The sequence below is a fragment of the Simochromis diagramma genome, unplaced genomic scaffold, assembly GCF_900408965.1.
Source record: "Simochromis diagramma unplaced genomic scaffold, fSimDia1.1 OVJJ01000734.1, whole genome shotgun sequence".
NCBI classification, from domain to species: domain Eukaryota; kingdom Metazoa; phylum Chordata; class Actinopteri; order Cichliformes; family Cichlidae; genus Simochromis; species Simochromis diagramma.
The window spans coordinates 358738-377486 of NW_024387513.1; the positions used below are offsets into that span (position 1 = coordinate 358738).

General features: G+C 41.3%; 1 protein-coding gene across 1 annotated transcript in view; it reads left to right on the top strand.

Annotated features, from left to right (window-relative positions):
- Positions 1 to 624: 624 nt before the first annotated feature.
- LOC120725808 (endophilin-A1-like) overlaps positions 625 to 18749 on the top strand; it is a 49591-nt gene continuing 31466 nt past the window's right edge. Inside the window, exon 1 of the mRNA XM_040018856.1 lies at positions 625 to 919. Coding sequence (XP_039874790.1) covers positions 875 to 919 — 45 coding nt within the window. The 5' untranslated portion in view covers positions 625 to 874. The remainder of the gene's footprint in view (positions 920 to 18749) is intronic.

Consider the following 18749-nt stretch of genomic DNA (forward strand, 5'->3'; position numbering starts at 1 on the left):
AAAAAAAACATCAAGTCAGTCGATGTGTAAGAAATAATTTCTTATTCAAACTGTGACTGTGAGTGACAGCTCACCTGTCTTAGGTGTAGAGAAACAGATATACTGACTTACAGTGATCCTCTCTGAATAATGCAGTAGTAACTGTAGCTGCAGCTGCTGCGCCACAGTGTGAACTTATGTAAATGTTTCACTTTGGAGAGGCACCTCTGGGTCCTGTGAAGCTGCGGGGATTTAATGAACGTAAAACTCCGTTAGTCTGCTTCACTGCTAAACCGCTTCATGATGTCACACTGACACATCTGTGCACATCTGCCAAATCAAACACATGAGCTGTATGCTGGGCTCTGGCTGAACTTTATGTTGAGACTAAACAAGCTTGTTTTCCCATTGAAGTCCAGCTTTTAGTTTTGGTCTCATCAAGCATGTGATTGAATAGAGAAAGTTTTCCATGAGCCATAAACTGAGAGCTGGACATCCTGGTTTATAAGCACATCACATCACTGGTGGACAAAAGGGCAAAAGAATAAGATCATAAATATGAAATGAGTTTTTAGTGCCAGCATGAAGAGGCTGGTGTGATCCATTTTCTCATTAGAGGATCTTTGCCCTTCCTCTTCCTCCTCTCCTCCTCTCTCTCTCTCTGACTGAAAATAGATCCAGCTGGGTTTGGTTTGGCGATCAGCGGCTCGCGTTTCCACCACATTTTCCTCCACAATAAGCGGACAGTACCGACTTTAAAGCGAACCGGAGGATTTACCGCCGTCTCTTCGGGCTCCACCTCGCTCCCGTCCCAGGCTCCGTGCTGTCCGTGCAGCTTTCACATAAATATTTCACACACCGTTTCTCTGTGGTTGCTGCCTCCGCCGCTGAAGTGATGTCTGTCGCGGGGTTGAAGAAGCAGTTCCATAAAGCCACCCAGGTAAGAAGAAGCGAGAGACCCGCTTCCTGTTTCCCTTCATGTGTCTGTACATTTCTCTGCGGAAAAAAACAAACAAACCTGTGGACGCACATAAATCCACTCATATCAACAAAAACACGTTTAGTCTTTAATGAAATCACGTTTATTCCGTTAAAAGCTGCGAGTTAGTATTAAAAATCTACATTTTACCTCATTCAGATGTTTTTAAATTTGTTTTTGTGTAAAGAATTGTCTGATTATTTTCCTCAGATAAAAACGAGATTTGTGTGTAAACTATTCAGATTTCTCGCGATGTTTTGTGTGAATTAAAAGCGGGGTATGCCCCCCTCAAACACACACACACTGCGAGGTTTGCATGTAATGTTATGTAACACTGTGTGAGCTGAAAGTGTGTGTGTGCAGCTGATTGGCTGTTGATCCACGCAACAGGGAATTCCCTCCTTCCTCCTTCACATCCCTCCATCTTCTTCTTCTTCTTCTTCCGCCATCTCTCCATCCTCTTCATCTTCCTTCATCCTTTTAAAAAAAATCTACATACCTCTAAAATACAAACTTCCTTCATCATCCTCATCACCCTCTTCCTTCTCCTTCATCCTTCCATTCTTCCTCCACACTTTCTTCGCCTCTTCGTGTTATTGTTATCCATCCCTCCTCTATAACGCTGCTTCATCTTTCTCCTTCTTGTCCTCCTTCTATCATCTTTTCCATCTTTCACACCATCATATCTCCACCCATCCCTCCTTTTCTCTCTGTGCCTCTTGCATCACCTCCTTCTCCTGATCTCTCCTCTGTTTCCTTCCATCCACCCTCTGTATTCCTTCCTATCCCTCCATCTTTTTCTTCTTGCTCCAATCCCTCTATCACTCCATCTTTCCCATCTTCCCATCCTGTCTCCTTCTCCACACGCTTCTTTTTCTTTTTATCCATCCATTACCAACCCAACATCTTTTAGCTTTAGACACCTGAACATCCCCTCTGCTTCTTTTACTTCTTTCTCTTTTTACTTTTAAATCTGTTTTTCAGTCCTCCCTTCATCTTTTCCTCCACTCTTCCTCATCCTCCTGTTCTTTGAGACGTTCCTCCATCTCTTCTCACTTCTCCCCCTCCTTGTGCTATTTTTCTGTCTTTTAACATCCCCTCATCCACCCTCTGATCATCATTTTAATCAATGTTTCCTTTATTCTTTCTTCCTCCTACACTCATCCTCTGCTCCTAGATTTCTTCACCATCGATCCTTCTGTTTAATCTTTTTTCTTTTTTTCTGATCATCATGTCTCCATTTTTCATTTTCCACTTCACATCCACCTCCTACCGCCCTCCATCATCTGTCCATCATTACAGCGTAATCATAACTCAGGCTCAGATTTCAGTCTCATTAATGATTAGGATTTATTTTTAACACTTGCTGACATGTTTTTGTTTGGAGGCTTTTGGGGGAACCGCTTTAACCTTTCAGCCTGTTTTCTGGTGGTTGAATCTGAATGTGAGATGAATACAAAGAGTGAAGCACAAACAGACAGACAGACAGAACCTGTATGACCCGGCGTCTGTCCGTCCGGCCTCCTCCCCACACGGTTCCTCACTCATCATGTCGGCTGTGGAGTGATGTCGGTCATGCTGGCAGCTCTGTGAGGCTGCAGATGGAAAAGTGGCAGGACTTTGAGCTGAATGGTCATGTGTGTGAAAAATAGTAAGGGACAGGAGGAGGGGGGGACTCGGGTTCCTTATATTGAAGTTTGTTAGGGCTGCAATTATTCATCAAGTAATTTGATTAAATAAATTCTTGACCCAAATTCTTTGCTTCAGTGCTTAGTTTAACGCATGGCTCTGTTGCACCCTGATGTAATAAACTATGTAAACTAGAGTGTTTCACCTACATTTGAGACTAAAAACAGACCTGCAATAGATATGTATTTAGGAGTAGCGTATGATTAAAAAGTTAAACAACATCAAGGCCACAGTGCCCCAAATTTCAGGCCGAGTGAAAGAAAACATCCAAAACATCAGCGCTGTTCCTGCACTCACCTTTTACATTTTTAGTCCTTCATTAAATCACCTGATCAACAAACTCCAACATGAAGAAAAGCAAACGTTTTACTCCTCCATCCACCACCGTTTGTTTTATGCTGAGAAAAATCAGCAGTAAGCCTCCAGAAGTTGTATTAAAATATACAAAACTGTTAACTTAGTCACACTGGTTTAATTAGACAGCTTGCTGAAGGCTGACAGCTGTCCTGTTTTACATGGAAGCGAACAGAGTTGAGTCTAAGAAGGGCATAGGGTGTATTGCAAAGCTTTCGTAACATTTTTCAGATTGAAAGTGAAACGATATCAAATTGGACACTGTCTGTTGGACACTGAATTATTATTAATTATTAACATCTACACCATTTTTCAGCAGCACAAAAAAGTTGCCTCCCATTAAAAGGGAGTTTTACCTTCCCACTTTCGCCAAAGTGCTTGCTAATATGATCGTTGTTGTTTTTTCTGTATGTATTATTGTAGGGTCTACCTTACAATATAAGTCGCCTTAAGGTGACTGTTGTTGTGATTTGCCGCTAAATAAAACTGAAATAAAATTCAATTAATGTCAGAAAACCTTAAAAATAGACAGTAAAGGTAAATTTTTATGCCTTAGTTCAGATTGTTTATTTATCTTATTATATTTGATTTGACCTTTGACTGTACTTGAGATTTTTTTTATATATATTTTTCCATTTAAGAAAATGTTTTCTTTAAAAAAATAAAAATTTAATATGGTGCGTAAATACAGTCAAAGGGTTTAGTTATTTTGTTTTTTGAGATGTTGGTTGCAGTTAAACGTTTAAAAATTGCAATTTCTAAAATGGAAACCAATAAGCAGTTCATTTTGAAAGACCAGTTTTTTCTCTCTTGAATATTTACTATTGCTCATTAATAAGACAAAAAATAGTTTTCATCTGATTACTTGATTAATTGGTGGAATAATCAATAGATTACTCGATTGCTAAAATAAACGATAGCTGCAGCCCTAGAGCCCAAGCAACAAGCCTCCACTTGAGGCTGTGTCTATGTTTAGAGCCTGGTTACAAAAACCGTGTTAGCCCCTGTGGATGGTTTCACTTTCATAATAACTGTGCTTCCATAGCTCCTGCATTTGGAAACTGAAGAACAGGGCGGGGCTCTTAATTGACAGCTAGCTCACCTGAACTAATTAAATCGCGGAAGTGGACCTCTCCACTACATCTGTGGTGCCATTTTAATGGAATTACATAACAAATTTCCTCCACTGTGTGGTTCACACCATCAGTTCTAGTATTTTATTAATCTGTAGTTATTATTCGTGTTCATTTATTGGTGGGGTTTGCTCATAAGCTCACCAAGCTTGCTGATAACTACACCACGCTTAAGGTTGGGGCCCAATCTTCTTCCCTTCACCTCCAACTAGTCACGGCTGTTCCTCCCTGCACCTGGTTCAGCTGGAGGGTTCTTCCTGTTAAAAGGGAGTTTTTCTTTCCTACTGTCACCACAGCATTTGGTCAAAGGGGCCGATGTGATTGTTTGGGTTTTTCTCTGTTTTCTCTGTATCCTTGCAATAAAGCGTTTGACCCTGTGAAAGTAAAGCAAATTATAAGGTTGTGTTGCGGGATAAAGATCTTGGGGAGCAAAGATGGTCAGATTGATTTGCCATTAGCTCTCAAGTAACTGTGGGGGTTTTTCAGCTTGTTATTATGAATGCATTAATTTCCTGTTCTCAGAATTGTTAGATTAATTATTTTAGTTCAAGATTCCAGATTCAATGTGCCTTGATACCATTCATGTCAACACCTGTCCATTTAAACAATCCCTGCAGACCTGGGCTCGTACTGTTTCCTCTTTGACATTAATGAATGTGTGTAGAGTGTCTTTATTGATCCAGAGTTAGAGAAAACAGAAGGAAGTGTGGTTTGTTTTTTAATCTGGTTTGACTTTAAATTACAGTTTAATTAACAAGTACACTTAACCCTCCTCCACAGCCCTCCTCAGGGACAGTGGTTGGTTATTGATTATTGGCGATCTCGCAGCAGGATAACGGCAGGAGCAGGTCAACAAACCCGAGTATCCAGTTGTACCTTCAGTTGTACGGGTCGATTGAGGCTCAGGAGGTGAAGCTGGAAGGTCGGAGTTTTAATAACCCAGCTCCTCTAGTCAAAGTGTCATCGGGAAACAAGCTGAACAACAAATTGCTTAGCGTGTGCTTGTCACTGGAGCGCTTCCCCTTTTCATTGAATGCTTGTGGTTTGTACCTTTCAGAGGCCAGTCTTTAACCTCCACTGACAGTGTTGCACACTACAAAAATGGACTTTGTGAAAAATGTTGCAGAACTTCTATGCATAGTACCAATTAGCATTTTTTTATATGTGATTGGGGAAAGACCACAGTTGCACAGTGCATTTCTAGTCTTACTCAAAGTGGTCAAACAACTTCTCACTTGTCTATAAATTAAAAGGACTTCCTCTCTTACTGCTGCTTTTACCGCTCTTACTAATGCAGCTGATGCCCCTGCTGCTCCTATACTTATTAAAACAGCTCTTATTCTGATTATTTTGCAAGAAATATTAACAGCTAAGTGTCTGCAGAGAGTCACTGTAAGACACTTTTACTGCTGTAGCTGGTAGTGGTGCTATAAACACTTGGATAGTCACGCGCTGTTAAGGTTCATAAATTGGAGACATCACAGACGATTACCAGAGAGGAAAGAAGAGGAAATAAAGTTGTGACACACAAATTACTCTTATCTTTGCTCTTCTTTGGTAAATTAATGTGTGTCTGTGCTTGTCTGGGCCTCCCGCTGTTCTTAAAGAGAGTCGAAATCAATGAAAATGTTATTAATATGACATTTTCATGCAGTAATCTGACCCCGAGGGCTTCACTAATGTCATTTAAAAAGTGTAAAAAATAAAATAGGAGGAAGAGAGAGAGGAACAAAAACAGCCGATCGATGTTGTCCATGTTTGCTTTCCGTCTCGTCTGTCATCGGGACAAATTCCTACACATTCGTTGCGTTTGCGGGTGCTGATAAAGAGAGAAGATGATGTTTATTGATCCCTGAGGGGGAAACTGGGTCACTGCAGCAGAGCAGAGCAAAAAGCAAAAATAAAAAGTACAGCAACAGAGACGGAGGGCGTCCTGCAGGTTCAGACAGCTCCAGAGGACAGCGTTAACTCTGAAACTGGTGCACCAAAGGCAGTCTCTGTTTCTTTGTGGCACAGTCTATCCAAAAGAGACGACCAGCTGGCTTGGCTGGTTCTGGATTGGTACTCGTGTCATACTCATTTATCGAAGGCTGTTTTTCACCTTTCAGATGTCTAAGCAGGCAGTTACAAAGGCTGGAAAGATGTGTGCAAAGTAAAAAGTGATCTTCTTATACATGATTCTCTGTGAGGGTATAAATACACTGTATGGACAAAACTATTCTACACATTACACTTACAGTAGCTCTTATGGCATCCCATCAAGCTTTCCACAATATTTTGGAGTGTGCCCACTTATCCAGAAGAGCATTTGTAAGGTCAGACACTGATGTTGGATACGAGCGCCTGGATCTCATTCTCCCAAAGCATTCATTGTTTGTTCTAGTTCATCCAAAACTGAAAGGGCTGGTTCTTGCATAGTTCTTTTCTACTCTACCTGAGCATTCAACATACTTTATTCTTCAATTCACATACACATTCATACAAGCACTTTTTTCTATGTCAAAGTGCTTATTATCTAACATTCACAGTCCAATGAACACAGCAGAAGTGAGTCTGGGTTCAGTATCTTGCCCAAGGATGCTCTGGCCAGCAGAATGGTGCAGCCAGCAAACCATCAACCTTCCAATTAGTAAATGAGCTGCTCTACCTCCTGAGCCACAGCCCCCCCCGAGGTGTTCAATGGGGTTAAGGTCAGGACTCTGTGAGGGCCATTTAAGTTCTTCCACGTCAAACTCATCCAACCATGCTTTTATGGACCTTGCTGTGTCACTTGGTCACAGTCACTCTGAAACAGAAAAGGGGTTTTCCCCAAACTGTTCCCACAAAGTCAGAAGCTTAGAATTGGCCATCTTATCTTGGTACGCTAAAGAATTAAGATTTCCTTTGACTGGAACTAAACCTTCAGGCACGTTCTCCTGGCATTCGCCAAACACATTCGTCAGACTCGTCAGATGATTGCTGGATAAAGAAACATGACTCCTCATTTCCACTGCTGCAGAGAACAGCGGTGGCATGCTTTCCACAACTCCATCCAGGGCTTGGCATTGTATGTGGCGATGTCAGGCTTCCAGCCATAGAAACCAGCACAGTGAAGCTCCCAGAGCACAGCTTCTGTGCTGATTTTAATGCCAAAGAAAGTTTGGAAGTCCAGAGTCACTGACTCAGCAGAGTGTTGTTGACTTTTATACATAATGCTCCTCGGCACTCAGCAACTGTGCTCTATAACTTTACATGACCTGCCACTTTGTGAATGAGCTGCTGTGGCTCCTAAACACTTCTGTTTTGCAGTTCAGTTGTCCCTCGTTTATCACTGGAGTTATGTTCTATAACCCGTGATAGGTAAAATCCGCGAAGTAGCCAACTTTACTTTTTACAATTATTATAGATGTTTCAAGGCTGTAAAACCCCTCACTACACACTTTATACACTTTTCTCCGACAGGCACAAACATTTTCACACTTTTCACTCTTGTTTAAACACTCTCAAAGTTCAAACCGTCGTAGAAAAATAAGTCCAGAGATAGAATGAACCCAAAGGCACCGGCGGTTGTCTTTGATGGTGCAAAATGTTTCATCGACATTGTTGTGTCTTTTTGAGAAAACTTACAAACATACAGTACAGCACTTCAAAGTCACACTGATAGTGATCAAAGATTTTGTAATTCAGCTTGTCAAATTTGTAAATTTGGTATATCTAAGGGAAGAAATTTCACAGACTGACTGGTTGCAACTGTGGCATCCTGTTACAGTGCCAGAGTTGAATTCGGTGAGCGCTTAAGAACAACCTGTTCTTTCATAAATGTTGAAAGGCATCTGGCATTTGTGGCAGTGGGACTGGAAAATACCTAAATTCAAGATTAAGAGACTGTGTAAGCTAGTACTTTAATATTAGTGTAGTGTACAGATGTTACAACTCAGAGATAGTAACTGCTAAATAAGAACAATGCTGATGAAACTCTGGATGGAGAACAATTCTATGAACCTAAAACATTTTAAAGGAGGCAAACAATTAAAAATGGAAGCAGAGGATTAAAGGGAAACTTAAAAGATAAATCTGGTGTTGCTACATAGAAAAGGAGCAGAAGCATCAGTATGTGTTGAGTTTAGCCCCCAGTAATTTCAGATTGGACTCTCTGTTCTATTCAACATGGAAATCTTTTAAAATGACTTGTAAATATACAGTTTTATTTCTGGAATAAAGCTGAGTATCATCCTTGTTCGGGACTATTTCAGTGGCAGATTATTGACATTTGGTGCCGTAGTGACTATTTTCAGAAGCAGGCTGAGTCAAAATAAACTAAAATCATGAATGAACTTGTCATGTTGTGTTGCTGTGTATGGTGGATCACAAGCTAAGTGTATGAATGAGGTATTGTCTCAGTTATAAATCCAGGTTCTACAGGTGTTTCTTTAAAAACACCTTTGACTTGTCACATATGAATTTCCCATTTGATTTGAGGTGGCGACGGATCTTTGAGGTGAGATGTCGACAGCTAGCAGGCAGGTAGCGAGGCCTGAAATAGATCTGTGAATCACCAGTAGGCGTTATTGGAAAGTGAGGGGGCAGCAGGCAGCACGAGACGTCAGAGACCCGTAACTCTGGAAACCAGAAAAGAGGGACTGTCTGTCTGCCTGTATCTATGAGTTTCTCTCTGTGTGTAAACTGAAATATAAACCCGATTTGTCATCTCTCTGGTGCTGATTAACCATCGACACTCTGACTGCTGTGATGTCGTTCACAGCCATGGTTTATTCATGGCTGTACCAGGCAGAGTGCAAACACACAAGCACAAAGCAGAGAGAACAGAGTCTGAACGACAGGGTAGATGCTGAGCTGCAGAGGTGAGAGATAATAACCCGTGATTACATGCAGCAGCGCGGCAATACAGTGTGCTGCTTTACTAAGTAATAGCAGGTTGGAAAAACCTAATTCAATAGGAGAAATAACACATTGAGGAAAGTCTGAACTCAGAAAATTAAAAGACATAGCACATTATTATGAAATTAGAACTTATGTGTTTGTTTATTTTCAGCTTCTGTCTCATTTCAGGAATGTCAAGTTAATGTTGTGTAAGAAAAATAAAGGACAAAAAATGCAATTCATCCACTGGCCACTAGAGGCACACCCAGAAATATTAGTTATTCGCCATAGACACAGATATTTAAAAAAAAAAAAAAAAAAAAATACTAATAAAATGCCAGAATTTAACTCACTGAAACTGATTAGCATAATTAACTGCAGGGGTTGATACAGTGGTGAAAATCCTTAGAAAAAAAACCACGTCCTCCATTCATTTGTTATTAAATTCAAATTCAAATTCAAATTTTATTTGTCACGTACACAGTCATACACAGTACGATATGTAGTGAAATGCTTGGACAACTGCTCGTGACCTAAAGAAAACAAAAAGGAAAAGGCTATGAATAAGATAGGAAATAAATATGAAAAATTAAAAAGGGTAAATTTAACTAGGAAGGAATAAAATATAAATTAAGGTTAAAAATGAAATAACTGTACAACACAAATTAGAATGAAGGGTAAATTTAACTGGGAAGAATAAGATAAATATATAAATTAAAGTTGAAAATAAAATAACTGTACAACAAAATACACAATACACAATATAGAACTATATAAGAATGTATGAAGAAATCTAAATATAAATAAATATATACACAATAACAGCAGCTGTACAAGTATTAACCGGAAATGAAGAATATAGTGACCAGTGTTGTGCAAAAACAAAGTCCAGAAAGTCCAGTGTGTGTAAGAACTGTATGTGTGGGTCAGTACTGTGTGGTGGTGTGATTGAGAGACCGTATCGCCTGCGGGAAGAAGCTCCTCCTCAGTCTCTCTGTGTTGGTCTTCAGGGAGCGGAATCGCTTTCCTGACCTCAACAGAGAGAACAGTCTGTTGTTGGGATGGCTGAGGTCCTTCACGATCTTCCTGGCCTTGGTCCAGCACCGCCTGCTGTAGATTGAGTGCAGGTCAGGGAGCTCGGAGCGGATGGTGCGCTCAGCTGATCGCACAACCCTCTGTAGAGCTCGTCTGTCCTGCATGGTGCTGTTCCCGAACCAGGTTAAGATGTTTCCCGCCAGGATGCTCTCTATGGTGCACGAGTAAAAGTTCCTGAGCACCTTGGAGGGCAGTTGGAAGTCTCTCAAGCGTCTGAGGTGGTAGAGACGCTGTCGGGCCTTTTTCACCACGGTGTTGATGTGACAGGACCATGACAGGTCCTGCGTGATGTGAACTCCGAGGTATTTGAAGCTGTCCACTCTCTCCACTGGGCACTCGTTGATGACGGGGGTCTGGTAGTTCCTCTCCTGCTTAGTGCTGAAGTCCACTATCAGCTCCTTTGTCTTACTGACGTTTAGAAGGAGGTTGTTCCTCTGGCACCAGTTCTCCAGATTCCTAATCTCCTTCAGGTAGGCCGTCTCGTTGTTATCAGAGATCAGGCCCACCACGACGGTGTCGTCAGCAAACTTGATGATGGTGGTGGAGCTGGTAGTGGCCACACAGTCATATGTGTACAAAGAGTACAGCAGGGGGCTCAGAACACACCCCTGGGGGGCTCCAGTGCTGAGAGTGGTGGAGGCTGAGACATGTCCGCCCATCCTTACTGCCTGTGGTCTGCCAGTTAGGAAGTTGGAGATCCACTGACACATAGATGAGCTGAGTCCCAGATGCTCCAGCTTGGTGGTGAGTGTGGAGGGAATTATGGTGTTAAATGCAGAGCTGTAGTCTATGAAGAGCATTTTAACATAATTCCCCCTTCTAGTGTCCAAGTGAGTGAGTGATGTGTGGAGGAGATGAGAGATGGCATCGTCTGTGGAACGATTTGGACGGTAAGCAAACTGTAGTGGGTCCAGTGTGTCTGGTAGTGAAGAAATGATGAAGTCTCTGACCAGGCGTTCAAAGCACTTCATCACTACTGAGGTGAGGGCTACAGGGCGATAGTCATTGAGAGAAGCAGGGTGGGGTTTCTTCGGGACAGGAACAATGATGGACTCTTTGAAGCATGTGGGGATCACCGACTGAGATAAAGAGATGTTGAATATCTCAGTGAACACAGGAGCTAGCTGGTATGCGCAGTCTCTTAGGATACGACCTGGGATGCCGTCTGGTCCTGCTGCTTTCCTGGTGTTCACTCTCTTGAAGGCTCTCCTTACTTCATGCTCGGAGATGACGAGCACGTTTCCGGTGCTGGCAGTATCTTCCTGTCTGCAGCCATTAGCGCCGCTAACACTAGCATTGTTGGAGACCTTAGCTGCAGCCTCGAAGCGAGCATAAAAAGTGTTCAGCTCGTCTGCCAGAGTCACGGCCGCGTTCGTCATACCGGTTGTTGGTGCTTTATAGTCCGTTATTGTCCTTAGTCCCCGCCACAGGCTCCTAGAGTCACTCTGTTGGAGTTGTGACTCTAGTTTCCTCCCGTAGCGCTGCTTCGCCTCTTTCACCGCCCTCCGCACGTTATATGACGCGGCTTTGTACGGGTCCATGTCCCCCGTCATGAGTCCCGTGTTGTAGGCAGCGGTGCGGGATCTCAGAGCGTCGCGGATGGTTTTATCCACCCACGGCTTCTGGTTGGGAAACGTTGTGATAGTCTTTGTCTCCACGGTATCATCCGCTAGTTTCCCGATGAATCCCACAACCGCTTCCGTAAACACGTTGACGTCATCGTCGGAGCTGTTTCTGAACATGCCCCAGTCTGCGTCATCGAGTGCGTCCTGTAACGCGGCCACCGATTGATCCGTCCAGCGCGCGACCTTCCTCTGAACCGGAACTTCCTGTTTCAGCCTTTGTTTGTATTTTGGCATGAGGATGAATTAACCATGATCTAGTTCACAGCCATGGTTTATGTCAGACAGAGAGCAAAACTAGCTTAAGAGAGTAAAACTGTATGAGGTTGTAAACACATTTATTTCTGCTCTAACAGGAGTCAACTGGTATTGACTCACTTTTGGAGCCATTGTCAAGAAGCTGTTAGAAGAAACTGCAGGTTTTGGTACTCCAGCGTTGGTGTTGTGGATCTTGTTGCCTCACAACAAGTAGGTCAAGGGTTCAAATCCAGGATGGAGTTTTTAGGTTCTCCCTGTGCCTGCATGGATTCTTGTCTGATACTCCAGCTTCCAACCACAGTCCATGCACGTGAGGCTAGCTTGTGATTTTAAATCTGTGTATAGCAGATTACAATGGATGGGATAGGCTCCAGGCAAAAATTAGATTAAAAGGTTAACATATAAATTTTAGCTATAATTGAGGTGAGATTGTAGAGCAAAATGAATTAGGCAGAGCTCAACAGATGAGTCATATGTTGCGACAGCTTTAACAACAATCTGTTCACCTCATTTGACCAGGCTCGTCTTATCTGTGACAGAAACCTTGCAAGCAGAAAATTTTTCAAATGGAGAGCATAAAAAAAAAAACCTTCGTGTTTTCCACTTCTTGCTCATGGGGTGTGTGAGCCAATCACACGCGAGAATTGGGAACATTAAAACTTGATTTGAACTTTTTGCCTGCTGAGACGTGAATCTGGGACACATCCCAGCATGTGTGTGTGTGTGTGTGTGTGTGTGTGTGCTTTAACAGATGGGAAAAGAAAAATCAGAGCTGAGCTAAGCAAGCAGTGGCAGTGTGAAGCCAACTGCCAAGTCGCAGTGCCACCAACCAAGATGGCCGCCAAGCAGGAAATGGGACACCTCGGTCTAAACGGTTGAATAAAACATGAGAGAGGGAGAGAGGACAGAGATCGATATCCAACTGTACAAACGTCAAAGAAAGAGGAAGAACAATAAACAAAAGATCAAAGAGGAAGTAGATCATAAACAGGCCTTTCATTTAATAATTTCATACGTTTTAAATCTTCATCCCTGATTTTTAACTTATCCTTCACTGAATTTGCCTTCATTCATTTAGTATTCCCAATTGTTTGAAATGTGGCATTTTAAAGTAATATTTTGTTGTTTTATTTAACAGGTGTCTCCAGTTATTTCTACTTTACAGATTTTGATGGTTATAGCCATTATAAGCCACTCAGTGATGCACAAATTCCCATTTTAGTTGTAATTTTGCATGTTTTAGATACAAGCATACTTAATTGTTATTCAAATTTACCCATTACAGTACACATAAGATTGAGATTTCATTGCATTAGCTCCAATTGTAGAAAAATTTTGCACTTATCTTCATTTGTTTATCTTTGCTAGTTACAATGATTCGCAAAACAAGTGGCCTCCTGATAGCCAAACTACAATCTTATCAAAGGGAGAGCCCAGCCACTCTTCAGAGGAAACTCATTACTGCCTCTTGCATCTGCACTCTCACTCTTTCAGTGATTAGCCAGAGCTCGTGACCATAAGTGATGGAGCATAGATCAACCTGTGAATCGACAGCTTTATTTCCCTTTAATTTTGCCGAGATGTCATTTCTGGAAGACTTTTTAATGTGAAGGGACACGGGGATTGATAGTTGATGATTAATGAAAATTACAACAGGTAAACCTTCGATATGAAACATGACCACAGAATGTTATAGGCTTTGTTGACTTTAATTTGGCAGGAATTTATATAAATGAAAATACGAAGGTAATCAAAGGTAATGAAAGGCTCCCTCACTCCTTTGTGGCAGTAGACTCATTTGCAGTGAATCCACCTGCTTCTTCAAAGGTAATCTTTTCATCTCCCCTTTTTGTTTTCTGCCATGTTTCTTTGGTTTAGCCACTGTTTCTTTCCTTGAGCTCTTCAGTTGAAACATGTTCCGCATAGGCTTGATAATAAACTACTATCATATTACATCCTTATTAGCAGCAGTATTGCTACATACAGGTAATTCAGAATGCAGTCGTCCTTACGCATACATGGAAATTTGACCTTCAGTTTGACCTTCAGTTCAGTACTACCTTTAAATCCATTTAGTATTTCATAATAGATTCTCTGCCTCATCTTCACTGATCTCACCTGGACCTACAACACCAATGTCCTGGTAAAGAAGGTCCAGCAGCAGCGCTTCCTTCATGTCCTGAGGAAGAATAACCTGGACTGGAAGCTGCTGCTGGCCTTCTACCACTCCACAGTGGAGAGCATGCTCTCCTACTGCCTTGTGTTTGGTACGCAGGGGCCACAGCTGAGAACAGGAAGGCTGTGCAGAGGGTAATAAACACTGTCCAAAGAATCACTGGCTGCCCTATGCCAACCCTGGAGGCCATCACCAGATCCTCCTGTCTCAGGAAAACCAGCACCATCACAGGTGACCCCTGCCCTATGCCCACTGCATATTTGACTCACTGCCCTCTGGACAGTGCCTCAGGTCAGTCAGGTCCCACACCTCCAGACTCACAAACAGCTTCTTCCTCTGGGCCATTTGGACTGTAAACAAACACTATCCCCCCACACCCCACTCCTGCCCACCCACAGTCACTCAGACCACTACCACACAGACTCTATACTTGGACCAAGTCCTTTGCACTACATTTAGGCACTTTGTAACTTGTCCTTTTAATGTGTGTCTTCCTCTTATTTTGTATATATTCCTCTTTTTTGTTATTCATTCCTGTTGTCTAACTATTTATGTGAAGCTATTTTTTTATATGCTATTGTATTCTAAAGCTCTCAGTGGTTTGGTCCCTCAGTACATTTCTGACTTCTTCAGTGTCTATAACCTGATTAGATTTTGCAGGTCGTCAGGTGCAGGTCTGTGAACTGTTTTACTAGAGTTGGATCTAAGTGTGTTCAAAGTGCTTTCAATTACTGTGGTCCTGTTCTTGGGAACAAGCTGCCCACTGACAGACTCAGAACCTTTTTTATTCTCACAGTTGCACACTTAATAACAGTGTGTATGCACATGTGCATTTCATTGATTTGTGGATTTTTTTTTTTTTTTTTTACTGTTATAAGCTATGTGGGGGTAGAGCAGGTCCCCTACTTATCGGAAGGTTAGTGGTTTGATTCCTGGCTCCTCCAGTCTGCATGTCAAGTATCCTTGGAAATACTAATGCCAAGTTGCTCTCCGAGTATGAATGTGTGTATGAGTATGAATGTGTGTATGAGTATGAATGTGTGTATGTAGTTAGGAAGCACTAAGCATAGAAAGAAAGTGCTTGTGTGATAAGGTGAATGTGGCATGTTGTATAGACCACTTTGAGTACTCCAAGAGAGTAGAAAAGCACTATACAAGAATCAGTCAATTTACATGTTGTAGACCCACATCAGTTGTTTTTATCTTTCATGTTCAGCACACTGAGTTTACATGAAATTAAATGGGCTATATAAATAAAATTCTGTTTTCTGATCATTTTAAGTGGCTAACATTAACATGTGATCATGGGTCAGGTTAATGTCGATGATAGCTGTGTAAAATGAAAATGTTGAATGTGTTGAATGTGTTCAGCTGCTAGTGAGGGGAGGGGCTGTGCACCTGCCAGTTGTGCATCAGCTGAATGAGGTGAATACGGCACTCCTAGTATCAATACTGCTGAGTATCCAACTAAGTGTTACGGTTTAGAGTCATTATGTCTATATGCTGCCCTCAGTGTTGTTTTCCAAATTTTCATATCAAAAGATATCAGGTGTAGTAAATGTTACCAGTCCTGCCCATCTGTAACAGTAATAGACAGTGTTAAATGAACAGGATAACACAGCTTAATATGCCTACAAAGTGTCAAGTTTGTCTGTCTGGTTGTACCAGAGAAAGTATCTCAGCAGTTGGAAACAGTGGCTGCCTTCCTTAGCAACCGTATTTGATCAGCACCAGAAGCAAAGCATTTCCTCAAAGAGCCTAAAAATAGTCATCTTTCATAGTTTGCTCTACCTAAGGAAGTATTGAAATATTTCTTGTGTGTGTGCCTGCGTGTACCTTGCAGTTATGTTACTATATTATTATTGTTAGTAGTAGTAATACTAAAGATTGAGTAAGTTCTGCGTTTTCCTTGTTCTACATAAATCTAAATGCAATATTTGAGAAATTTGAACTGTTAATGTGGCAAAGTAAGTCTTTTGTGAGATTGTTATGAATGAAACACTCAATGAGCTAATTTAGAAATAATGGTCCTGAGATTACGTTTGCAGGCTGTTACACTTATATTCACTATATTCTGAACCCACAGCCCTGCTCTGCATCAAGAGTAAAGGAAATGAATGGGTGCTTCAAGTTTCTTTGAGGATTTTCGGTTTCCTTAAAGGCTGAGGTTCAGAATGATCTCTGATCATCCCTGGTTATGTTGATAAAAGTTCACAATGAGGTATTTATTTTCTGTGAAAACATAGTGAATTCATCTTGTATTTCACTGCGTGGTAGTTCTCTTTCCACATTTTTCTTTCAGCTTGCAGTCTCTGTTTGTGTTGACCCTAGACTTGTATTTGACGATGAATGATAGAAGAAGAGAAAGACACAGGAAGCACCCTGAAGATAATTAGAGAGAAAGAGGTGAAGAGGATTGATGGAGCAGATTGAAGAAGCTGCTATTAAGTGGGAGCAGATGGGAGCACAGTTTGTCTCTCTTAAATTCAAATTATGGTGACAGGACACTCAAAAAAATGAGGAAATAGAAAATAATGTGTCAATAATCAGATTTAATAAGACATAAAGATGTGAATTTGAACAAAGATTGAGGATAAAAAGGATGTTAATCAGTCTGTCTCTGCTTCTCTGTTGCTTCCTGATCAAACATGCTTCTCTCTCCCTTCGAGGGACGTGTTGTCCTGGCAACCACACACGTGTGAAGTGAAGGCAGGCTTGATGCAAACACACACACAGGCCAGGCTGAGCTCTGGTTGGCTCGCTCAATAATTGATTGTCCCTGAGGGCTTCACACGTGAGCAGAGGACCCGCGTGTCTCCGTGTCCTTTCCTTTTGTTTTCAAGTCACTTCATCAATTTGACCTTTGACCTCCTCACTGCGTGCTGATGATGTGGCTGCAGCCATCAGCCACTGTAAGGGAATTCAGCCTAAAATCAATGAAAGCTGGAAGAAGACAGAAGCTCTGCTGCCCGAGGCAAAGCTCCAGCTGGGGGCAGAATGAATCCCATTGGCTGAGATGAACCTCAGGCTGTGTGGGTGTAATCAATATGCTGTATATTACAGTGTGGAAAACAGACGAGTGCTGTCATTTTGACCTCCATGATTTTTAAATTGCTCATTTGTATTTAATTTCTTAAAATTACTCATCAGATTTGACAAAAAAAACAATTTAAGATCCAGATTAAGAGTCTTACAGATTAAACATCTGTTTAACAGATGATGACAAAAACTTTGAAATCTTCTAAACTGAAATGTGAAAATCTTCCAGAATCCACAAAAAATCAGCACGTCCTTGTTTTTGTCTCTGTTTTTGTATCTAATCGTGAGGTTTTCTTTGTTTATTATTTTTATTGTTACCAGCTGACAGCAATCACACCACTTTTTCTCACCAACACATTTACTTGATCTGATGCCTGCAATTTAACCATCAGGTAGGTTAAATGAATTAAAAATAACAGTTCATTTGAATACCATCACTCTGATTTTATCTATTTCATAGTTTTTTTTTCTTCCACCTAGCATACATTTTAAGAATAGCATTGACCATTTAATTACAGATTGGGAAAGTAAGACATATTTTTAAAAAGCACAAATAGGACAAAAACTAACACATCTGAATAATCTAATTACTAGAAGTAGAACCAACATGTTGCTTTAGCTACACTAAAATAAGGAAATAAAAGAGCAGGCTGAACAGGTCACAGTCCACATTTTAAATATGCACCTCACAGTTATCTACAACAGCTTAAGGAACGCACTTTTAACTCTTTCTTCAGAAACTGGTGAGATCATTGCTGGCCTGCTATATATGTATCAATATAAATGCTGTATATGTAGTATATTTATTAATTTAAACATATGTAGCCAGTTGGCTAAGGTAGATAGCCGATAATAGTTGCAGAGTAACTAAATTGGACCAACTTGGTTTGGGGCATCTTATTTTGAAAATCTAATCACTTTAAAGAATCTTGAAACATCCAAAGATGAACTGGAGGGTTTTATTTTGAAAAAGTATCACTATAAAGTCCATCATCTACAATAGGAGTGGGCAATCTGGCCTTGAAATTATATCACAATATTTCTAGGAAACACTGATATTGATGTGGAAGAAAACAATGAACAATGCTCGCAGCTGCGACTGAGCTGAATTTATTAGTGCAAATAAAATGAAGGACAGTTTCCATTCTCCACTTTCAGTGAGCCACTGCTATTAACGACAAGGGATGGGTACCGGTATCCGGTGCCATGATGGCAACCAGACCGAAAAGCAGCGCACATTTCGGTGCTTTATTTCTGTGCTTTTTTTTTTCCTGAGATGTCATACACTTTGGATTCCAGCCAATCATTTTACCTTTGCAAGCGTAGTAGGCGGGCCCAGGTACGTACGTTCTTTTAGAGCAGAGCTACAGATTAAAAATGCCCAAGGCGAAGCAGTCAAAGTCTGGCTGTACTTCACAGCAAAAGATGCAAACTCAGCAGCCTGCAACAAGTGCTTTAAGGTGATACTGTGCAAAGGAGGTAACTCCTCGAATCTGATGAAACACCTGGCGACGCATAGCGTTTTTTTAAAAGCTGAGAAATGCGCCGTATTTGATAGCTTGCTG